Source organism: Mobula hypostoma, chromosome X1, assembly GCF_963921235.1.
Source record: "Mobula hypostoma chromosome X1, sMobHyp1.1, whole genome shotgun sequence".
In the NCBI taxonomy this organism is placed as follows: domain Eukaryota; kingdom Metazoa; phylum Chordata; class Chondrichthyes; order Myliobatiformes; family Myliobatidae; genus Mobula; species Mobula hypostoma.
Genome location: NC_086128.1, coordinates 28,504,728 through 28,529,996, shown reverse-complemented (window position 1 = coordinate 28,529,996; position 25,269 = coordinate 28,504,728). Strand labels below are relative to the sequence as shown.

The following is a 25,269-nucleotide window of genomic DNA, read 5'->3' as shown; positions in this document are numbered from 1 at the left end:
TGAGTGGCATGGCCTGAACATTGACAGGGACCAATCTTCATCGTTTGCTTCCCACCACCCTTCCCCCATTGGCTCAGCGTCAACAAGGATAGTCATCCTCTCACCTACCACCTCCCCCCTCAACTCTGTCTATCTACCACCTACACACTATCTACTCAGATTTCTTCTCCTTTGGTTCACCTCTCCTATCCCCTCTACTACCTGGTGTTATCTTCCCATCATCCATCCTTTTTCTGTTTCCACCTATCACCTACCAGCTTCTGGCTCTACCCTTCTCCCTATTGTCCCCCACCCAGCTCTATCTGCCATCTTTTTAATCATTTACAACCTATCACCTACCATCCTCATTCCGAACTCATCCCCTCTCCCCCACCTGGCCCCAGCTGCCCATCACCCTCCCCACTGGTTCCACCCATCACCTACCAGACCCTGTGTCTCCCCTCCCTCTCACTTCTATTTCCTCTGTACACTCTCAGCCCCAATCCAGGGTCTCAACCCGAAATATCAACCATCCCTTTTCCTCCTTTGATGCAGGTAGACACACTGGGTTCTTCCAGTGGTTTGTTTTTTTCACTCCTGATTCCAGCATCTGCAGTCTCTTGGGTCTCCAAAGTTATGATATTACTGAATGTAATTGGTAACAAGGGAAGAGAATTGTACCAAATGACACCATGGAGAATGCATTTAATGCATTACAAACACATTGCAATCTGCCTAGAAATGAAAAAAGTCGACTATTTACTTGTTCTTGATGGATAAACAGGAGCAGAGGGAATCCTTTGCCACTTTCACAAAGAACTGAGGACTGTCAGCGATAATAGAAGTTTCGCAGATTTGAAGGAGATTATTCGTGGAATCCAAGAGTCTATCCTCAAGGAGTATCTACTAGGCTGGACGGAGTTAACTCCAGCCAACCACTTCCACTTTGCCAAAGCTGAAGAACTACCCAAAGCAAGGCTAAACATGTTGGAAGAATAATGGAAGGAAATATAGCCAATGTGACAAAAGACAGAATAAAAGGGTGCTTGGATGCCACAAATATTATTGTCACAATGGGGGGGGGGTGTTGGGAACAGACCCAAATCCAAGACACAGCCACTGAAGTACAAGGAACAGGACTTGACTTGAGTAGGGACGTGACAGGATACAGACAAGGAGCAGGGACAAGAACGCAGACTTGGGCTTGGACCCCGAGCCAGAGACTGGACAAGGACCCAGAACCTGGGTCTTGCCTCGGCCTCAGGCCCCAGAACCAGGCATGAACATGACATGACAGGACTGGAGGCTGGGGTCTTGAGGCTGGAGGCTTGGAGACAGGCTTGGGGTCTAGAGGCTGGAGGCTTGGAGACAGGCTTGGGGTCTAGAGGCTGCGAATGCAGAGGTTGTTAACTCAGAGGCTGGAGCTCAGAGACAGACTGGGAACTGTACATTAACATGGAGCCAGGACTTATCCTTCAAAAAGCCAGGACTCATCTTCAACACAACACCAACACAAGACAGGACAGTACATAGACATAGAGCCAAGACTTATACTTAGACAAGCAAGGCAGGACAGGACCATCCGTCAGGTAACAGCAGAATGGCCTGACTTACCCCACAGAGGCCAGGACAAGACAGATCCCCCCCCACAGGGCAACAGCAGAACAGCCTGACTTACCCCACAGAGGCGAGGACAAGACAGATCCCTCCACAGGGCAACAGCAGAACGGCCTGACTTACCCCACAGAGGCGAGGACAAGACAGATCCCTCCACAGGGCAACAGAAGAATGGCCTGACTTACCCCACAGAGGCAAGGACAAGAAGAGACAAACACCAAAGAACAACAAACAGTTCCATCTCTGCATTGGAAATTGAACTTGACAGTGCTGCAGGCAAGGTATCCAGGCAGAGAGTCAGGCAAGGGGGGAAAAGACAGGGAGGGGAACAGGAAAGTCCAGCAGGGAATCCCTGGTTTGCAGAGGTATTTATGTCTCAGCCCCAAAACGAGAATCATGTGCCCACAACAGAAACTGGGGAAAACCAGAAACCCCGGAACAAGGAACCATGGACCAGACCGTGAACCGGAACACGGACTTTACGGACCGGACCATGACAATTATGGATGGCAACATGAGTGACTGAGAAAGAAATGCCCTATATCTGGGAAAGCATTGGCGCTATATGGTTTGGAAAATCATTTTTCTACAAATAGTGAATAATGGAGAGGTCATCAAAAGTCCGTGGAGTGGGCAAGGTGAGCTGTGTTGGGACACGGTCAGATTCAGAGTACCGGATAAAAACAACTTACTTTGGTACCAAATGAGGTCAATTCTGTGGAAGGAACATCGGCTAGAATCAAGAGAGCTATGATGTGGATTTCATCAAAGTGGTCCACAAAGATGTCACACTTGTACTGCATTACAGCACAGCAGCAGACACTGATAAACGTCCACAATGACAAGAACATGAAGACTGCTTTAACACAAGCAATGACCTCAACTGTGCAATGCACGGATGAATATGCAGATATTATTCATGGCCAAACAAAACCAGAAGTACATAAAGGTGCAGGAAGACAAGTGGAAGCGGCCAAAAGAGACAGTTCTGCCCTGGTACAGCTAAGGGCTGGAGACAGTGAGGATAAAGCCATATCAGATAAATGCCAGAGCTGAGAGATGTTAATGGTAACTCAACACATTGCATGCCTGGATCATATGAGATGATGATGGAGGAAGATATTCGTATCAAAGCATCAGGTATAGGAGGGCAGATCATCGCAAGTATTGGATATTTTTATGGTAAATTGGGATGCACAGAGAATGGATGGTTATCTTGGATGTTTGTTTTTAATTATTAAAGGTGGGAAATAATATAAATCTCAAAGATAATATTGATTACATCACTTTAAGAGTTGTACTATGTGACCATCTGCACTCTGTACACATTGCAAAAATATTTTTTGTAAAATGTTTCAAATAATCTTTGCTGGTGGAAGCTACCAGACTGTGTGGTAGTAGGGCACACTAATTACATTTGATTATACAAGATATAGGCAACAAAACAGACCATTTGGTCCAGACAATCCCGATCACTCAAGTCTCCTCATTCATGATTCAAATCCATCCTTTATTCCTTCTCCCTCATATACTTGTTAACTTCACTTTATCCACTCTGTGTGGAGTATGTTCCACATTCTCACCATTCTTTAAACTGTTTAAGGTTTCAACAGCTTCCACAAGTAGATATGCTCAGTGGCCACTTTATTAGGTGCACCTGTACATCAGCTTGTTAATGCAAATATCTAATCAGTCAATCATGTGGTAGCAACTCGATGCATAAAAGCATGCAGGCGTGTTCAAGAGATTCAGTTGTTGTTCAGACAAAACATCAGAATAAGGAAGAAATGTGATGTAAGTGACTTTGACCATGGGTAAATGATTGCTGGTGCCTGATGGGGTGGTTTGAGTATCTCAGAAACTGCTGATCTCCTGGGATTTTATAGAGAATTGTGTAGAGTTTATAGAGAATGGTGTGAAAAATTAAAAAAAAACATGGCCAGACTGGTTAAAGCTGATAGAAAGGCAACAGTAACTCAAATAATCACACATTACAACAGTGGTGTGCAGAACAGCACCTCTGAATGCACAACATGTTCAATCTTGAAGTGGCTGGGCTACGGCAGCAGAAGACCACAGACATACACTCAGTGGCCATTTTATTAGGTACAGGAGGTGCCCAACAAAGTAGCCTCTGAATGTATGTTCTCTCTGTATCCACTCTTAAAACCTTCTATTGTTTTAAAGACCTCTATTATATTACCTCCCAACCTACTTCTCTGTAAAAGAGAACCCACACAGCTTGTCAGTCGGTAGGTTATTTTTAATAAAGCATAACAAGCTATCCTCCATTATCCTGAAAGATTGTTGACCTGAAAATTTAACTCTGTTTCTCTCTCCACAGATGCTACCTGTTTCCAGCATTTTCAATTTTTTATTTTCAATTTCTAGCATCTACAGTATGCACGGAGAATGTGTAGTTATTTTGGATATTTGTTTTTTTTGTTTTCCATTATTAAAAGAGGGAAATAATATTACTTTCTATTTTCTTTTTCATCAGTGAGAGAAAGATGGTTAGACAGATTTGGCATTGTAATATATGTCATAGCCACAGCCAGCAAATCTTCATCCAGCTGATCCTTTCTTCAAAAAGGGATTGGTGAAATATGGTACAGGTGTGTGTGTGTGTGTTTTTAACCAGTTTGTAAAGTGTTTTCTATTTTGTTTTTTAAATCCCTCCTACCCTTTCCAAAAAATGACAAATTACTGGGGCCAATTTTAATCCATTCCACCTAGTGATATATTAAAGGGATTGGGAGTAAGGTTTATTTTTTAACCTGTATTGATGTGTTGGAGTTGGCAGTGATCATCAGGGATCCCCACCACCCAGATCATGCTCTCTTCTCACTGCTGCCATCGGGAAGAAGGCACAGGAGCCTCAGGACCCACACCATCTTGTTTAGGAACAGTTATTACCCCTCAACCATCAGGCTCTTGAACCAGGGGGGATAACTTCACTCAACTTCACTCACCTCATCACTGAACTGTTCCCCCAACCTAGGATTCACTTTAAGGACCCTTCATCTCATGTTCGCTTATTTATTTACTATTATTATTTCTTTCTTCTTGTATTTGCAGTTTGTTGTCTTTTGCTCACTGGTTGAATGTCCAAGTTGGTGCCATCTTTCATGGAATCTATTATGGATTTATTGAGTATGCCTGCAAGACAATAAATGTCAGGCTGTACATGGTGACATAAATGTATTTTGATAATAAAATTACTTTGAATTTTGAATGCAAGGTTGCACCATACCTTCACCGTGGTAAAACATTCAAAGTGCTTAATAAATTTGTAATCAGACAAAAATAGACACTGACCCAAAAAGAAGATATTTGGAGAGGTGACCACACCGTTACTCTGAGAGGAAACCTTTCTCTGATATGTTAGAATTAAAAACCTGCAGAAGCTGGAAACTTGGGGGAAAAGAATGGAAATGTTAGACACAGCAAGTCATGCAGCATCTGTGGAGGGAGACAGTTAATGCTTCTGGTTGGAGACTCTTCATCAGAACTGGGAAAGAGAGAAAACAAGGTAGTTTTCATTAGTTTTATTTCTTTTCCTGTTCTGACAAAGTGTGGGATCTGAAACAAACCATTCCGCTCTCCGTGATTGCTGTCTGACCTGCTGAGTGTTTGCAGTTTTTCCTGTTTTAAATTTTGGTATGTTGCACTGCATTGCCAAAATCCAATACTGCAGTCAGATGCTAACCTGAAAATATCAGATAATCATGAACTAATCCTGAGAGCCACAGGTCACTCTAGCCAATCGAATTTCACTCAGGGGATGCAGGTATTGCTAATATAACCCAACCCTGAAACCCCAGTGAAACTGACTCTGGGACTACTTAAGATCGCGCGGGAAATTCACATGTGGGCGACGTCAACGTGCAATCGATGGGAAGTGGGGGTGGTGTTTATCTCAATGGAGGAGGAGGAAACAATAATATTTTTTCAAAAAAATAAAACATACAACATATTAGTTCCGGAAGCAAAGGTGTGGAGCTCCAGGGGTGGGGATATTGGTTGAAATGTACAGAGACAACCGAGCTTGGGCTGCTGGTTTATTTGGGAGAAGAGTTTAGGGAGAAAGCGGTGGGGAGGGTGGGGGGAGTCGCAAGAAGATAAAAGGCAGGGCTCGGCTGGAAACGCGCACACGTCCGGGCTTTCAGGTCGGCGCAGACGTGCGCGGGTTCGGGAATGTGGCAAGAGAGCAGCAGAGGGTGGCCCCTGGTGCCAGGGAGGACGCGGGTGGTACGGAGCCGAGCGGAGCAAGGGATGAGCAGCGGCCCCGGTCCATGTCCTCCTCTCCGTTAGACTGCCGTACACAATGGGAGGTGCGGAGACAATGGCACCGGCGATTTCCTAACGCAGCTCGGAATCAGGGAATTCTGCTACCGGCGTTGTATTTGGCCGCATATATTTTATTATCCAGCGATCAATAATCGACTTCTTTACATTTTTTTTGTTTCTTTTTCTTGCATACGACTTAGTACAAACACCAGATGTAAATGATGTTCAAGTATCACATCCGCATGGTTTGCAATGACCTGAAGGTACTGGTTTTGATGAGATCTTTCGCGATGCAGAGGAGCGAGCAGGATTTGGAGACGGGCCGGAGAAGGGGTGGAGGAGGAGGAGGAGGAGGAGAAGAAGAGGGAGGGGGAGCAGGAGGAGGACGGCTGACCAGATCGGGATGCGGCTGGCCTCCCTTCCCCAATTGTTCGTCCCGGGCCGACGAGGATTGTTACGGGTCGAACGGTGCTGGAGCTGGAGGAGGATACGACGACAAGGAGAGGAATGGTGCACTCCAAACCGGAATGGACTCGGTGTCCCTGAGCAGCAGCGAGAGTGGAATGAGGAGCCCTCTGTGCCGAATCTGTTTCCAGGGACCAGACCAGGTACAGCGAGGAGAAATGCTGAGATACCACATTCCGCTCACATATTCCGATCAGTCTCAACATAGCCACTGTATCGAAGGCTCAGAGTTGTTAACAGAAGACTGAAATAACAAAGCATGTATATTTCTGCAAATGGTTATTTATCTGTAGTGATGCGTTAGGCCCTCGGGATAGACTAAGGAGCTATCTAAGGTGTCCAGGAATGATTAAAGGATTCCTTGGTTTCTTGGGGGAAGGCATTATTAAAATTAGAGGGAAAGGGTGATGACAGGATGGACAAAAGGGTGGTGGAAATATGGCACTCTTCGTCCCACAAAAAAAATCTGTTGAGGCTGGGATTTGATTAAAATATTAAAATGTAATTTTAATTGATTTGTTTTTATTGGATGGGGGCACTAAGGAATGTGGAGCAAAGGTGGAGAGTTGGATTTTAGGTGCAGATCAGCAAATGTAAAGGAGGGAAGAAGGGCTGAACGGTCTCATCCTGAACCTACAATATCTTGTCACCATTTTGTAAGAGTACCATGTTTATTCCTTTTATGGTTTACATATTAAAATTCAAGGAACAGCGGGCTGAACTCACTGAGAAATGCAGATGGTGCAATCAGTGAATGTTGGAAATATATAGCAGATTACACAGAATGTCAAGTGAAAGATTAAGAGTGCCTTAAACAGGAAGTGATATGACAAGAACCAGGAAAGCCCTTTACAGAATAAGGTGTTTTGGGAGGAATGGAGTAAAGGGGAAAGTTGGTTGAAGAGCTTAACTGTAAGAGGGAGGGACACGAGAATGAAGAGCAGTTTTGATAGGCTCATGAATGTGAGGAAAGTAGAAGGACATGGACATTGTGTGGGCAGGAGCAATAAGTTTACTTGGCTATTTGATTACTAATTTATTTGGTATGGCACAACGTTGTGCCTTTTCCTGTGCAGTACTGTTCTATGTTCTACATCTGGTGAACTGTGGTGAGTTTGTGCTCCCTATGTAAGGAAGGACCTACTGGCCTTGGAATATAAATTCATAAGATTGATTCTGGCTAGGAAGAGATTGTGTATTAGGAGAGACTAAGATTTGGCCATAATCATTAGGGTATAGAAGAACGACAGGCAATGTCATTAAGGCACCAGCTTTAGGAAGAGATCTTACAGGGTGGATATTGACAAGTTGTTTTCCCTGCGGTTAGGCAGTCTGGATCTGGAAATGGGGAAGCCGTGTCTCAGAATGAGGGGTTACTCACTCACACTGAGAATGAGAAATTCCTTCACTCGGAGCGTGAGAATCTTTGTAATTCTTCAGCACAGAGCAGAGGTCTGCTTGGGTATAAAAAATTAAAACTTGACCTGAAACCAACCCAAACATGAGCAAGCTGAACCCAACATATCAACTGGCAAAACTGAGCTTGGTCAGAGCCTGAGGGCATTGTTTTTTTTTGATACCCAACCTGGATTTGATATTTGGCTGCTGAGGGGCTTGGGCTAGGTAGTGAGGGTCTAGGTTAGAAGGAAGGGTCAGAGCAGAGCACTGGCTGGGGCTTCAAGTGGGCTTTGCTGTGGGCACTACCCTTGCATGTCTGCTGGCTTTGTCCATTTCCCAGCCTCAGTTTCTTCTTGTTTTCCAATTCAGAGCGCCCCAAATATACTCATATTTGGCACAACCTAATAATGACATTAAATAGTGATAGTTTTTATAATTTTGTTATAAAGAGCCAGACAGGCTTGATCTGTCCCAACCCAAAAATTTTTCACTTCCTTCAGAGCTGCTCCATGTTTGGTGTAACTTTCCCCCGGGATCAATAAAGTATGACTATGACTACTTGTTAGCCAGAGTAGAGGGCTTTAGATCAATTATTAAATCTCAACTGAAATTGACAGATCTTTAAACACTAAGAGTATTGGGGATATGGGGATTGGTAAAAAATGGATGAGGTTGAGAATTGGTTGTGATTTTATTGAAAGCTGCAGGGGGCTTGAGGGGCCACATTTTGGAATTCTATTATTTTTCATTCAGGTCTGTTTAAGAGACAGATCAGATCCTGTTCCTTGAATGGGTGCTGAGATATTATCTAATTTCTGTTTTGAAACCAAGTTTAATCACTTTGGTTCAGTGAAAATACCTAAAACATACTGACCATTTCTTCTTGGTGAGTGAGCATATTTTGCACTGATTCTATCATAACTAATAAGTGTGACCATTCACCAGCAGCAACACGCACGAGAAAGGAAAATGGACTTAAACTGATTTTGGTGCTGTAATATAGTCATGAAGTTCAGCTGGTGGTTCTAACCTATTGGAATTTTGCTCTTTATTGATAAGTCGCATGGTATTTGCTGCTCTGTAATAGTAAATGGTATGGGGAGCAGTTTTAACCTGATCGCCAAAAGGCAAATCCATGGGATTAGGTGAAACATGGATTTCACTGCCCTGTCCCTTGACAGTGAGATTGGACAGGGTGTAAAACTGGTCCTACATGCAATCAACTTCTCAACAGATGGGCGGTTAGCTAGGTTAAAGCCTGTGCACCTGACCACCAACATGATCTACTTCTCAGTTTAGGGAGGTGAGCTCTGACATTCAGCAATTCCCAGAGAATTGGCTTGCAATTGCATTCTCATTCTCAGTAATATCTGTAATCTGAGGACCAGTGGTTACTCTGGTACAAGGGCAAGATTTCCTCTTTGGTCGTTGTCTGTTTGTGGTGTTGTAAACGCAGTGGGCAGATTTCCTGCATTTGCTATTTCCAGCAAATTTGCAGGTGTGTTCTAAATGAGAGGGTAAAATCCTCTCCTGAGTATCTGTTGAACGGGATTGCTTTCTCCGATCTCATCTTATGAGCAACAGCATACTCATGAATGGTAAATATTAATATTTTATTCTGTAGAAAATGAAGAAAAGGTGTGAACTTGATGGTTGATCCTGGCGGGAAATGCATACATCTCAAATTGTAGTGTTGCACCGGCAAGTCTTTGTTTCTACATCCATTAACCGCGTGTGGCTGTCACTGGCCAGGCCTCAATTGTCCCTTACCCTGAGTGGTTTTCTCAGCCACTTCAGAGTCAACCACATTGCTGTTGGCCTGAAGTCACGCAATGACCCAAACTGGTAAGGGCAACAGATTTCTTCCTGTAAAAGATATCAGTAAATCAGGCAGATATTATAACATTCTGGTATTTTAATTATTACTAATATCAACACTGATAATCAGCTTTTTTTTCAAATTATTTAATACCTTGAACTTCCTCAGCTGCTGTGGGTTTGAATTCGGGTCTTTAGGTTGAAATTCCAGACTTCTGAATGTGGGCATCACAGTGAGAAAGCAGGTTGTGTTTTTGTCTCAATGTCCAGTAACCTGTGTTCAATTGTGCTGTCCGTGTGGAGTTTGCATGTTCTCCCTTTATCACTTAGATTTCCCCTGAGTGCTTCAGTTTCCCCCTACATCCTAAAGATGGACAGGTTGGCAGGAACACAAGAGAATTTGCAGATGCTGGAAATGTTGAGCAACACACACAAGATGCTGGAGGAGCTCAGCAAGTCAGGCAGCATCGATTTAGGGGAGTAAACAGTCAATGCTTGGGGCCGAGACCCTTCATCAGGCTGTTTATTCCCCTCCATAGATGCTGCCTGACCTGCTGTGTTCCTCCAGTGTTTGTGTGTGTTGCTCAGGTTGGTATGCAGTTGGTTACTGGTGTAAGAGAATGTAAATATTACTGACCTAGTAAGTTAACTATGTCATCATCCCTATTACAGGAAATATACAGGATATAATAGAGTCAGAAGGTTCAAGGACTTGAGGTGAAAAATCTAGGCTGACACTCCAGCATTGTTGGAGGTAACATGCTTAAAACAAAGCACCCTCCACCCATTCTTGTCGATGGAAAAGATCACATGGCCACCATTTCATAAAGAGCAGAAGGGCTTCCTGCCAGTGTTGTGGCCAATATTTATCTCTCAACCAACTGTTTCTATGAACTTGCTGACAAGTTTCTACTTTACCATAGTGACTGTACAGAGTAAAGTGCACTAAGGTTGTAGAAGATCCTATAAAAATGCATGTCTTTTCTGAAGACAGTGGTGAAGAAACAAAAAAGCATTTTGTTCCATTAAGTTCTACTGGCTTGCACTGAACACGTAGTTTTCTTCTGAAAATTTTGGAGTAAATCAAATTCCGATTTGGAAACATAAATAGCTCTACAATGTTTTAATTTTATTGAAGGTGGTTCCAGCTGTGATGGAAGAGAATAACTGTATATATTGCTTCTTGGGTTTAGAAAAATTCTGATGTCTTATCACCTGTAGTGGTCTTCACTAGCATCATGTTCATAGCATCATATTAACAGAGAAAGAAGCTTTACGGCCTATCATGTGTGTATTAGCTCTTTTAAAGTACTCTCCGAGAAATCCAACTCCGAATCCCTTATTTGCAAGCACTTCCTTTTGGTATCACAGGATTGGCAGTTCTAACAAAATGGCCAATGAACTGTTTCCCTCAGCCCAATTTAGTAGCCCCACAGGTGCACTTTGTCCCATATACTTGCAATGATTTGATGTACATACAGCCTATTTCAGATCCTGTCATAAAAATTGCAATCAAGCACGAGTTTAAACTTGGAGCATAGTATATTACAGGCCCTTTGGCCCATGATGTTGTACCAACATTTTAGCAGACTCTAAGATCAATCTAACCCTTCCTTCCCCCATAGCCCTCCATTTTTCTATCATCCATGTGCCTATCTAAGAGTTTCTTAAAGGCCCCTAATGTGTCAGCCTCTACCACCACCCTGGCAGATTGTTCCACATGCTCACCGCTCTTTGTGTAAAGAACCTGCTTCTGATATTAGCCCCCCTATAATTTCCTCCAATCATCTTAAAATTATGCCCCCTTTTATTAGGCACTGTTTGTCCACTCGATTGATACCTTTTACCATCTTCTACATCTCTATCAAGTCACGTCTCATCCTTCTCCAAAGGGAAAAGCTTGGCTCACTCAACCTATCCTCATAAGGTATGCTCTCTAGTCCAGGTAAATCTCCTCTGCACCCTCTCTAAAGTTTCCACAGCCTTCCTATAAAGAGGCGACCAGAAGTAAACACAGTGTTCCAAGTGTGGTCTGACCAGGGTTTTAGAGAGCTACACAACATTACCTTGCCTCCTTGAACTCGATCCCCCAATTAATGGAGGCCCACACACCATACGCCTTCTCAACAACCCTATCTACTTGCACAGTAACTCTGAGGAGTCTATGGACGTCGATCCTAAGGTCCCTCTGTTCCTCCACATTGCCAAGATTTCTGCCATTAACGAACAAGAGAAACTCTACAGATGTTGGAAATCCAAGCAACACACACAAAATGCTGGAGGAACTCAGCAGACCAGGCAGCATCTATGGAAAAGAGTAAGCATTCGATTTTTCGGCCTGAAACGTCAACTGTTTACTCTTTTCCATAGATGCTGCCTGGCCTGCTGAGTTCCTCCAGCATTTCGAGTGTGTTTCTTGCCATTAACCCCGTATTCTGCCTTTAAATTGGACCTTCCAAACTGAATCACTTCACACTTTTCCCAATTGAACTGTATCTGCCACTTCTCAGCCCAGCTCTGCCCCGCTGCAACCTATGACAACCCTCCACACGATCCACAACTCCACTAGCCTTTGTTTTATCTTCAAACTTACTAACACTCACTTCTTCTTCCTCACTGAGGCCATTTGTAAAAAGAGCAGGGATCCCAGAACAGATACCTGTGGAACACGACTGGTCACTGAGTTCCAGGCAGAATATGCTCCTTCTGCTATGGGCAAGCCAATTCTGTATCCACACAGCCAGTTTCTTTGGATCCCATGCCTCCTGACTTTCTGAATGAGGTTACCATGGGGAACCTTATCAAACTCCTTCCTAAAGTCCAGATACACTGCTCTACATTCATCAGTGTGCTTTGTCACATCCTTAAAGAATTCAATCAGTCTTGTGAGACATGACCTGCCCTTCACAAAGCCATGCTGACTATTAATCCTAATCACTCTATGCTTTTCCACAGAGCGGAATGCTCCCAATAGAGATATTGCTCCCTTCCAGATCTCTTCCTCAGTGTCTCTGTTACTATTGGGGGGGGGGGGGTGTCTATAGAATGGTCCCAATAGAGAGATTGCTTCCTTCCTGATCGGTTCCTCAGTGTCTCTGTTACTATTTTACTATTGGGGAGGGGGTGTCTATCGAACACTCCCAATAGAGAGATAGCTCCCTTCTCTCTCTGTTCCTCAGTGTCTCTGTTACTACTGGGGGGGGGGGGGTGTCTATCGAACACTCCCAATAGAGTGATAGCTTCCTTCCAGATCTCTTCCTCAGTGTCTCTGTTACTATTGGGGGGGGGGGTGTCTATCGAACACTCCCAATAGAGAGATAGCTCCCTTCTCTCTCTGTTCCTCAGTGTCTCTGTTACTACTGGGGGAGGGGGTGTCTATCGAACACTCCCAATAGAGTGATAGCTTCCTTCCAGATCTCTTCCTCAGTGTCTCTGTTACTATTGGGGGGGGGGTGTCTATCGAACACTCCCAATAGAGAGATAGCTCCCTTCTCTCTCTGTTCCTCAGTGTCTCTGTTACTACTGGGGGGGGGGGGGTGTCTATCGAACACTCCCAATAGAGTGATAGCTTCCTTCCAGATCTCTTCCTCAGTGTCTCTGTTACTATTGGGGGGGGGGGGTGTCTATCGAACACTCCCAATAGAGAGATAGCTCCCTTCTCTCTCTGTTCCTCAGTGTCTCTGTTACTACTGGGGGGGGGGTGTCTATCGAACACTCCCAATAGAGTGATAGCTCCCTTCTCTCTCTGTTCAGTGTCTCTGTTACTACTGGGGGGGGGGGGAATTCCATAGAACACTCCCAGTAGAGAGATTGCTCCCTTTCCGATCTGTTCCTCAGTGTTTCTATTTTACAATTGGGGGGCTTGATTCTATAGAACATTCCCAGTAGAGAGATTGCTCCCTTCTCGAACTCTTCTTCAGTGTCTCTGTTATTATTGGGGGTTGTTGTCTATAGAATACTCCCAATAGAGTGATTACTCCCTTCCTGATCTGTTCCTCAGTGGTTCTGTTACTATTGGGGGCGGGGGTGTCTATAGAACACTCCCAATAGAGATATTGCACCCTTCCTGATCTGTTCCTCAGGGTCTCTGTTACTATTGGGGGGGAGGTGATTCTATAGAATACTCCCAATAGAGATATTGCTCCCTTCCCAATATGTTCCTCAGTGTCTCTATTACTATTGGGATAGGGTGGCTCTATAGAATACTCCCAATATAGAGATTGCTCCCTTCCTGATCTGTTCCTCAGTGTCTCTGTTACAATTGGAGGTGGGGGGATTCTATCGAACACTCCCAATAAAGAGATTGCTTTCTTCTCTCTCTGTTCCTCAGTGTTTCTGTTATTATTGGGGGTGTTGTCTATAGAATACTCCCAACAGAGTGATAGCTCCCTTCCCAATCTGTTCCTCACTGTCTCTAATACTATTGGGCGAGGGGGGAATTCCATAGAACACTCCCAATAGAGAGATTGCTCCCTTTGCTCTCTGTTCCTCAGGGTCCCTGTTACTACTGGGGTGTTGTCTATAGAAGATTTTGAATAGAGTGATAGCTCTCTTTCCGATCTGTTCCTCACTGTCTCTATTATTATTGGTATAAGGTGAGTATTTCGACCACTCCCAATAGAGAGATTGCTTCCTTACCGATCTGTTCCTCAGTGTCTGTGTTACTATTGGTGGGGGAGGTGATTCTATAGAATACCCCCCACAGAGATATTGCTCCCTTTCTGATCTGTTCCTCAGTGTCTCTGTTACTATTGGGGGGGGGGGTTCTATTGAACACTCCCAAGAGAGAGATTTCTCCCTTCCCGATCTGTTCCTCAGTCACTCTGTTACTTTTGGGGCAGGGGGGATCTATCAAATACTCCCAATAGAGTGATTGCGCCCTTCCCAATCTGTTCCTCATTGTCTTCGTTACTACTGGGGGGTTGTCTATCAAATACCTTCAATAGAGAGATTACTCCCTTTTCTCTCTGTTCCTTAGTGTCTCTGTTACTATTGGGGGGGGGCGGTGTCTATCGATTACTCTCAATAGAGAGATTGCTCCCTTCCTGATCTGTTCCTCAGTGTCTCTGTTACTATTGGCGGGGGGGGGGGGGCGCGTATTCTATCGAGCACTCCCAACAGAGAGATTACTCCCTTCTCTCTCTTTTCCTCAGTGTTTTTGTTACTACTGGGGTGGGGGGATTCTATAGAACACTCCCAATAGAGTGATTGCTCCCTTCTCGACCTGTTCCTCAGTGTCTCTGTTACTATTGGGGGGTTATATAACCATATAACAATACAGCACGGAAACAGGCTATCTCGGCCCTTCTAGTCCGTGCCAAACTCTTACTCTCACCTAGTCCCACCAACTTGCACTCAGCCCATAACCCTCCATTCCTTTCCTGTCCATATAGCTGTCCAATTTAACTTTAAACGACAACATCGAACCTACCTCAACCACTTCTGCTGGAAGCTCATTCTACACAGCTACCGTTCACTGACTAAAGAAGTTCCCCCGCATGTTACCCCTAAACTTTTGTCCTTTAACTTTCAACTCGTCCTCTTGTTTTAATCTTCCCCACTCTCAATTGAAAAAGCTTATCCATGTCAACTCTATCAATCCCCTTCATAATTTTAAACACCTCTATCAAGTCCCCCCTCAACCTTCTACGCTCCAAAGAATAAGGACCTAACTTGTTCAACCTTTCTCTGTAATTTAGGAGATGAAACCCAGGCAACATTTTAGTAAACCTCCTCTGTACTCTCTCAATTTTATTGACATCTTTCTGATAATTCGGTGACTAGAACTGTACACAATACTCCAAATTTGGCCTTACCAATGCCCTATACAATTTCAACATTACATCCCAACTCCTATACTCAGTGCTCTGATTAATAAAGGCCAGCATACCAAAAGCTTTCTTCACCACCCTATCCACATGAGATTCCACCTTCAATGAACTGTGCACCATTATTCCTAGATCCCTCTGTTCTACAGCATTCTTCAATGCCCTACCATTTACCATGTATGTCCAATTTTGATTAGTCCTACGAAAATGTAGCATCTCACACTTTTCAGCATTAAACTCCATCTACCATCTTTCAGCCCACTCTTCTAACTGTCCTAAATCTCTCTGCAAGCTTTGAAAACCTACCTCATCATCCACAATGCCACCAATCCCAGTATCATCTGCATACCCACCAATCCAATTTACCACCAATTTATAAATTTATTTTAAAAAACCCTATAAATCCAATTTATAGGGTTGTCTATAGAATACTTCCAAAAGAGATATTGCTCCCTTTGCTCTCTGTTCCTCAGGGTCTCTGTTACTATTGGGGTGTTGTCTATAGAATACTCCCAATAGAGTGGTAGTGTCATAAGGAGGTGGCTGGGAACAGACACAGACACAAAACACAGACACTGAAGTACTAGGGACAGGACTAGGATACAGGGTGAGGGCTAGGATATGGACACAAAAACCGGGAACCCGGAACAGGACTGGACCAGAGAGCTAGGAGCCCGGGCTTGGACTCCGAGCCAGAGACTGGACAAGGACCCAGTACCTGGATCTTGCCTCTGGCTCGGACCCCAGAACTAGGCAAGGATGAGACTTGGCTGGCAGGCAGGACGAGACTGTAGTCTTCAGACTAGAGGCGAGGCTTCAGGCCCGAGACTAGAGGCGAGGCTTCAGGCCTGAGACTAGAGACTTGAGGCGAGGATCTTGAAGCTTAGCTTGGGGCAAGGCTTGAGGCTTGGGGTGAGGCTCGAGGCTTGGGGTCTTGAAACTCCTCCTGGGCAGGGCGCGGATCTCCACCCGACGGAGGCAAGGGACAGGAATGGACAGAACCAACCGCAGGGTAATGGCAATCTGGCCTGACTTACCCGATGGCAGCAAGGGACAGGAAGGGACAGGATCCACCTCAGGGTAATGGCAATCTGGCCTGGCTTACCCGACTGAGGCAAGGGACAGGAAGGGACAGGACCCACCACAGGGTAACGGCAATCTGGCCTGGCTTACTCGATGGAGGCAAGGGACAGGAAGGGAGCTAGGTTCAGGGTGGCTCCAAGACAAGACTTCAGGCAAGACGAGGCGAGAGTTACCGGCAAGACAAGGCAAGGCTTCAGGCAATGCAAGGCGAGACAAGAACTTCAGGCGATGCGAGAGTTACCGGCAGGTCTTCAGGCGAGGAAACAGAAGGCAGGGGAAGGGATACAAGGAGTAGGACAAGAACAATCCAGCAGCCACGTCTTGGTTTCTGAAGGTATTTATGCAGCCAGACTCACGAGTATCAGCTGCCTCGATTAGTGCTCAACAGGAACAGAAACAGGGTAGACAGGAAAACCTGGAGCAAGGGTCGATGGACCGGACTGTGAACCGGAATGCGGACTTCACGGACCGGACCATGACAGATAGCTCCCTTCCCGATCTGTTCCTCACTGTCTCTGTTACTATTGGGATAGGGTGGGTCTATAGAACACTCCCAATAGAGAGATTGCTCCCTTCCCGATCTGTTCCTCAGTGTCTCTGTTACTAATGGGGGGGGGGGTGTCGATAGAGTATTCCCAATAGAGAAATTATTCCCTTCTCTCTCTGTTCCTCAGTGTCTCTGTTACTATTGGGCGGGGGGTGTCTATCGAACACTCCCAATAGAGAGATTGCTCCCTTCCCGATCAGTTCCTCAGTGTCTCTGTTACTATTGGGGGTGGCGGGGGGGTCTATCGAACACTCCCAATAGAGAGATTGCTCCCTTCCCGATCAGTTCCTCACTGTCTCTGTTAGTATTGGGGGGGGGAGTATCTATAGAACACTCCCAGTAGAGTGATAGCTCCCTTCTCTCTCTGTTTCTCAGTGTCTCTGTTACTATTTGGGGGGGGCGGTGTCTATAGAATACTCCCAATAGAGTGATTGCTCCCTTCCCGATCGGTTCCTCAGTGTCTCTGTTACTATTGGGGGGGGCGGTGTCTATAGAACACTCCCAATAGAGAGATTGCTCCCTTCCCAATCAGTTCCTCAGTGTCTCTGTTACTATTGGGGGGGGGGGTGTCTATCGAACACTCCCAATAGAGAGATTGCTCCCTTCCCGATCAGTTCCTCAGTGTCTCTGTTACTATTGGGGGGGGGGGTCTATCGAACACTCCCAATAGAGAGATTGCTCCCTTCCCGATCTGTTCCTCACTGTCTCTGTTACTATTGGGAAAGGGAGTATCTATAGAATACTCCCAGTAGAGTGATAGCTCCCTTCTCTCTCTGTTCCTCAGTGTCTCTGTTACTATTGGGGGGGGGGTGTCTATCGAACACTTCCAGTAGAGTGATAGCTCCCTTCTCTCTCTGTTTCTCAGTGTCTCTGTTACTATTGGGGGGGGGTGTCTATCGAACACTCCCAATAGAGAGATTGCTCCCTTCCCGATCAGTTCCTCAGTGTCTCTGTTACTATTGGGGGTGGCGGGGGGGGTCTATCGAACACTCCCAATAGAGAGATTGCTCCCTTCCCGATCAGTTCCTCACTGTCTCTGTTAGTATTGGGGGGGGGGGGAGTATCTATAGAACACTCCCAGTAGAGTGATAGCTCCCTTCTCTCTCTGTTTCTCAGTGTCTCTGTTACTATTTGGGGGGGGGGGGTGTCTATAGAATACTCCCAATAGAGTGATTGCTCCCTTCCCGATCTGTTCCTCACTGTCTCTGTTACTATTGGGAAAGGGAGTATCTATAGAATACTCCCAGTAGAGTGATAGCTCCCTTCTCTCTCTGTTCCTCAGTGTCTCTGTTACTATTGGGGGGGGGGTGTCTATCGAACACTTCCAGTAGAGTGATAGCTCCCTTCTCTCTCTGTTCCTCAGTGTCTCTGTTACTATTGGGGGGGGGTGTCTATCGAACACTTCCAGTAGAGTGATAGCTCCCTTCTCTCTCTGTTTCTCAGTGTCTCTGTTACTATTGGGGGGGTGTGTCTATCGAACACTCCCAATAGAGAGATTGCTCCCTTCCTGATCGGTTCCTCAGTGTCTCTGTTACTATTGGGGGGGCGGTGTCTATCGAACACTCCCAATAGAGAGATTGCTCCCTTCCCGATCAGTTCCTCAGTGTCTCTGTTACTATTGGGGGCGGGGGGTGTCTATAGAATACTCCCAATAGAGTGCTTGTTCCCTTCCTGATCCATTGTGCAGTGTCTCTGTTAGTGTAGGTGTCAGAATCAGAATCAGGTTTATTATCACCGGCATGTGGTGTGAAATTTGTTAACTTAGTAGCAGCAGTTCAATCCAAGACATAATACAGCATAGAGAGAAAAAAATAATAAGAGTAAATAAAATAAAACATAATAAGTAATCATGTAAATCAATTACGTAAATCGAATAGATTTTTTAAAAAATGTGCAAAAACTGAACTACTGTATTTTTAAAAAAAAAGTGAGGTGGTGTCCAAAGCTTCAATGTCCATTTAGGAATCGGATGGCAGAGGGAAGAAGTTGTTCCTGAATCGCGGAGGCTTCTGTACGTCCTACCTGATGGTAACAGTGAGAAAAGGGCATGTCCTGGGTGCTGGAGGTCCTTAATAATGGACACTGCTTTTCTGAGACACCGCTCCCTGAAGATGTCCTGGGTACTTTGTAGGCTAGTACCCAAGATGCAGCTGACTAGATTTACAACCCTCTGCAGCTTCTTTCGGTCCTGTGCAGTAGCTCCTCCCTCCATACCAGACAGTGATGCAGCCTGTCAGAATGCTCTCCACAGTACAACTATAGAAGTTTTTGAGTGTATTTGTATTTGTTGACATGCCAAATCTCTTCAAACTCCTAATAAAGTGTAGCCGCTGTCCTGCCTTCTTTATAACTACATCAATATGTTGGGACCAGGTTAGATCCTCAGAGATCTTGACACCCAGGAACTTGAAACTGCTCACTCTCTCCACTTCTGATCCCTCTATGAGGATTGGTATATGTTCCCTCGTCTTACCCTTTCTGAAGTCCACAATCTGACATTCAGTGTGTATAGAATACTCCCAGTAGACTGTTTGCTCCCTTCATGAGCTATTCCTCAGTGTCTCTGTTACTATTGGGGCATGAGAGTGTCTATAGAATACTCCCAATAGAGTGATAGCTCCCTTCCAGATCTGTTCATCAGGGTCTCTGTTACTATTGGAGGGATTGTATATAGAATAATCCCAATAGAGAGATTGCTCCCTTCCCGATCTGTTCCTCAGTGTCTTTGTTACTATTGGGGGGGGGTGTCTATCAAACACTCCCAATAGATTGATTGATCCTTTCTCTCTCTGTTCCTCAGTGTCTCTGTTACTATTGGGGGGGGGGGTGCCTATCGAATACTCCCAATAGAGTGATTGCTCCCTTCCTGATCTGTTCCTGACTGTCTCTGTTACTATTGGGATAGGGAGTATCTATAGAATCCTCCCAATAGAGAGATTGCTCCCTTCTCTCTCTGTTTCTCAGTGTCTCTGTTACTATTGGGCGGGGGAGGTGGTTGTCTATAGAACACTCCCAATAGAGTGATTGCTCCCTTCCCGATCAGTTCCTCAGTGTCTCTGTTACTATTGGGGGGGGGTGTCTATAGAACACTCCCAATAGAGAGATTGCTCCCTTCCCAATCGGTTCCTCAGTGTCTCTGTTACTATTGGGGGGGCGGTGTCTATAGAACACTCCCAATAGAGAGATTGCTCCCTTCCCGATCTGTTCCTCACTGTCTCTGTTCCTATTGGGGAAGGGGGAAGTGAGTCTATAGAATACTCCCAATAGAGTGCTTGTTCCCTTCCCGATCCATTGTGCAGTGTCTCTGTTAGTGTAGGTGTCAGAATCAGAATCAGGTTTATTATCACCGGCATGTGGTGTGAAATTTGTTAACTTAGTAGCAGCAGTTCAATCCAAGACATAATACAGCAGAGAGAGAAAAAAATAATAAGAGTAAATAAAATAAAACATGATAAGTAATCATGTAAATCAATTACGTAAATCGAATAGATTTTTTTAAAAATATGCAAAAACTGAACTACTGTATTTTTAAAAAAAAAGTGAGGTAGTGTCCAAAGCTTCAATGTCCATTTAGGAATCGGATGGCAGAGGGAAGAAGTTGTTCCTGAATCGCGGAGGCTTCTGTACGTCCTACCTGATGGTAACAGTGAGAAAAGGGCATGTCCTGGGTGCTGGAGGTCCTTAATAATGGACACTGCTTTTCTGAGACACCGCTCCCTGAAGATGTCCTGGGTACTTTGTAGGCTAGTACCCAAGATGCAGCTGACTAGATTTACAACCCGCTGCAGCTTCTTTCGGTCCTGTGCAATAGCTCCTCCCTCCATACCAGACAGTGATGCAGCCTGTCAGAATGCTCTCCACAGTACAACTATAGAAGTTTTTGAGTGTATTTGTATTTGTTGACATGCCAAATCTCTTCAAACTCCTAATAAAGTATAGCTGCTGTCCTGCCTTCTTTATAACTGCATCAATATGTTGGGACCAGATTAGATCCTCAGAGATCTTGACACACAGATCTTGAAAATGCTCACTCTCTTCACTTCTGATCCCTCTATGAGGACTGGTATGTGTTCCTTCGTCTTACCCTTCCTGAAGTCCTCAATCTGACATTCAGTGTGTATAGAATACTCCCAGTAGACTGTTTGCTCCCTTCATGAGCTATTCCTCAGTGTCTCTGTTACTATTGGGGCATGAGAGTGTCTATAGAATACTCCCAATAGAGTGCTAGCTCCCTTCCAGATCTGTTCATCAGGGTCTCTGTTACCATTGGGGGGGGGTGTCTATTGAACACTCCCAATAGAGTGATTGCTCCCTTCCCAATCTGTTCCTCAGTGTCTCTGTTACTATTGGGGTGTGGGGTGTCTATCGAACACTCCCAATAGGGTGATAGCTCCTTTCTCTCTCTGTTCCCCAGTGTCTCCGTTACTATTGGGGGGGCGGTTGTCCCGCTGTGGTGTTCCTCAGTGTCATGTTACTGTTGGTGTGGGGAGTGGGGGTTTAATAGAACACTCCCAATAGAGTCATTGCCCCCTTCCCACTCTGTTACTCAGAGTCTCTGTTACTATTGGGGGGGGGGGGTCATTCTATAGAATAGTCCCAATAGAGAGATTGCTCCCTTCCCGATCTGTTCCTCAGTGTCTCTGTTACAATTGGGGGGGGGATTCTTGCTCCTTTCTCTCTCTCTTACTCAGTGTCTCTGTTTCCATTGGGGGGGGGGTGATTCTATCGAATACTCCCAATAGTCCCAATAGAGAGATTGCTCCCTTCCCGATCTGTTCCTCAGTGTCTCTCCTACCATTGGGGTGGGGGGGGGGTGTCTATAGAATACTCCCAGTAGAGAGATTGCTCCCTTCCTGTTTCTGACTTGACAATACCTCTACAACATCCTCCCTTTCTGCTGCTGTGATACTGTCCCTGGTTAGCATTTCCAATCTCCCTACCTTCCTCCCTGTTCCTTTTGAAACATCTAAACCCCAAACATGCAGAATCCATTTCTGTCCTTGTGGCAGCCATGTCTCCGCATTGGCCACAATGTCATAATTTCATGTACTGATCCATGCTTTTAGTTCATGACCCTTGGTCCTGATACTTCTTGGATTAAAATAGACACACTTCAACTGATCCCACTGACTGAATTTAGCCCTATCAAGTGCCTGTCATTCCTCACAGTCTCTCTACATGCTGCATCTACCTGTACACCAACTGCTCCATCCTCTGACCTATCCCTGGTTCCCAACCCCCAACCAATCTAGTTTAAACCCTCCCCGACAGCTCCAGCAAATTTTCTTAGAAGGGTAGTGGTCTCCCTCAAGTTCAGGCGTATACTGTCCTTTTTGTACAGGTCATACCTTCCCCAGAAGAGATCCCAATGATGCGGAAAACTGAACCCCTGGTCTCTTCACCAATTCATAAGCCGCACATTCACCTGCTAAATCATCTTAGTCTTACCCTCAGTGGCACGTGGCACAGGCAGCAATCCAGAGGTTACTACCCTTGAGGTCCTGCTTTTCAGCTTCCTACCTAACTCCCTATATTCTCTCTTCAGCAGCTCACTCCTTTTCCTACCTATATCATTGGTTCCAATACATACCATGAACTCCCCCTTTACAGTGCTGTGGGCGTAATCCTGGTAACTGACGGGCAATGTACTATCTGGGTCTCTCTTTCACGTCCACAGAATCTGCTGTCTGCTCCCCAAATTACTGCGCTCCTTTTCACCCGCTTTCCTTTCTGAGCCACAGTGCCAGACTCAGTGCCAGAAACCTGGTCGCCACAGTTTTTCCCAACACCTGCAACAGTGTCTGAACTTGTCATTGACAGGAATGGCCACAGGGGTACTCTGTACTGTCGACCTATTCCCTTTCCCTCTCCTGACCAGCTACCTGCTTCCTGTAACTTCGCAACAACTCCCTCCCTGTAGATCTTATCTATCTCCTCCTCATTCTCCTGAATGAGCTTTAGGTCACCTTGCTGCACCTCCGTTTGCTTAACAGTTTGTCAGGAGCTGCAGCTGAATGCACCTTATGAAGGTGTAGTTATCAGGAAGACTGGCGATCTCCTGGAACTCCCACATCTGACTTGAAGATCTCACTACTGACCCTGGACCCAATCATTCTACACTAGCTAGGCACATAGACAAAGAAAGAAAGAAACTTCTCTTTGCCTTCACCTCTTCTTGCCTAAGCCTCTTGAGCCAAAGGCTCAAAACCTCCACTCTAACACTGGCCTACTCCAACATGGCTACTTTGCTTAAACCTTGCTTTTTTTAATAGGCCCTTGCCAAGTGCCTAATTGCCACACAATCTCAGGTGCACAGAATGTCCTGGCCGGCTTTTTCAAATCTCGCTCCCAAAATGCACAATTCAACACTCCTCGCAATTTTGTCTGCTCCAGCTACAAAGCATCATTCTCTTTCTGCTGAAACTGAGGCTGTCATTTCAAGGTGTGATGGAACAACCTAATGGGCCAGGACATTGGTTAGTCTGCCATCCCATGGCCTCTCTGAGAGAGATTTCCAATGCATGCTGCATTCATTTTGCGCAAGAACATGGGGGTGATAATAGCAACAACTTCACTTTATGTGGAGTCTTTAACACAGCAAGATGTTCCAAGACGCCAAGTGTCTTAAGAAAATAATAAACAAGAGGAAATCTGCAGATGCTGGAAATCCGAGCAACGCACACAAAATACTGGAGGAACCCAGCAGGACAGGCAGCATCTGGGAAAAGAGTACAGTTGACGTTTCGGGCCGAAATGTCGACTGTACTTTTTTCCCTAGATGCTGCCTGGCCTGCTGAGTTCCTCCAGCATTTTGTGCAAGAAAATAATAATAGCTTATGACCAAAGGTTCAGTCAAGAGGAAAAAGAGTGGCAGAAAAGCTTAGGGAGAGAATTCCAGAGGTCAGAGGTCATGGCCCAGGTGACTAAAGGCACAACCACCAGTGGCAGAGCAATGTTGAGGGATACTCATGAGGCCAGATTTGAAGGAGTGCATCGATCTCAAAGGAAAGCAGAAGGAAGCATACAGACTGGGAGGGGTAAGGCCATTGGAGAGAGTGATATTTTTTAAGATTGGAGTGTTGTTTAGCCAGGATCTAGTGTAGGTCAGCAAGCACAAGAGAAGGGGTGAATAGAGTTCTGTGCAAATTTGGGCACAAGGCAGATAAGTATATTAGAGATGTGGAGAGTAGAATGAGTGAGGCTGGTCATAAAAGTGCTGAAATGTTTCAGCAACGTAAGGTGGGAGCAGAGTCAGACAATCGTACAAAGTGATGGATATGCCTTCCCAATCTAACTCTTGATTTGGAATGGCATCAGGATTAGGGCTGGTGATTTCAAAGCCTGTCTGAATTTGCCCCCTGCCTCTTACCATCAATTTCAGAGTTACATAGGGAGGATGTAGTTAGGGAAAAGCGTTTGTGACTTGGATTGAACACGATGACTTGAAAATTACTTTCAATGTAGAATCTGAACGAAAAAACAGGAAGAAGGGACTCTTGCCTCATCATTCTGGGCTAAGTTTAAAGCCTGCATCTGAGTGTCAGATGAAGTTTACTATGAGGGGTGATTGATAAGTTCGTGGCCTAGGGTAGAACGAGTCAATTTTAGAAAACCTAGCACATTTATTTTTCCTACATTTACACACTTAGTCCAGCGGTCGTGGAGCATACGGATCCCTTCTTTGTAGAAGTGGTCCACAGCAGGGTTGATTGATAAGTTTGTGGCCTAAGGTAGACGGAGATGAGTTATTAACTTCAAACTTTCTGCATTTTCACTCAAAGAGCTGAACTGCATGTGCAAGTAACGAGAGCTGTATAACTCACCTCCTTCTACATAGGCCACGAACTTATCAATCACCCCTGCTGTGGCCCACTTCCTGGAGGTCCAAGAAGCCGACTTCTACAAAGAAGGGATCCGTATACTCCACGATCGCTGGACTAAGTGTGTAAATGTAGGAGGGGACTATGCTGAAAAAAAAATGTGCTAGGTTTTCTAAAATTGACTCCTTCTACCTTAGGTCACGAACTTATCAATGACCCCTCATATGATGGGCTTTAGAGGTTAAATGGTCTTCTCCTGTTCTTGTGTAAGATAACTCACTCTCCAAGTTCAGTCTATCCTTTTCAAATCTGAATCTGGTTGTCAAAGGTTATGCACATTACTCTAATACTTGTAGAGTCATTTAAAAATGGTTTAATTGCACAAAATGCATGAATTAATGAATTAACCAATCTCATTGGTAAA

At 45.1% G+C, this 25,269-nt stretch overlaps 1 protein-coding gene across 2 annotated transcripts in view; it reads left to right on the top strand.

The window, feature by feature from the left end:
• Nucleotides 1-5,731: 5,731 nt before the first annotated feature.
• Nucleotides 5,732-25,269, top strand: part of LOC134340300 (E3 ubiquitin-protein ligase MARCHF9-like) — a 75,566-nt gene continuing 56,028 nt past the window's right edge. For both annotated transcript variants that reach the window (XR_010016517.1, XM_063037366.1), the window contains exon 1: nucleotides 5,732-6,494. Coding sequence is in view for 1 of the 2 variants with exons in the window: in XM_063037366.1 (XP_062893436.1) it covers nucleotides 6,105-6,494 (390 nt within the window). In the remaining variant the exon portion in view is untranslated. The remainder of the gene's footprint in view (nucleotides 6,495-25,269) is intronic.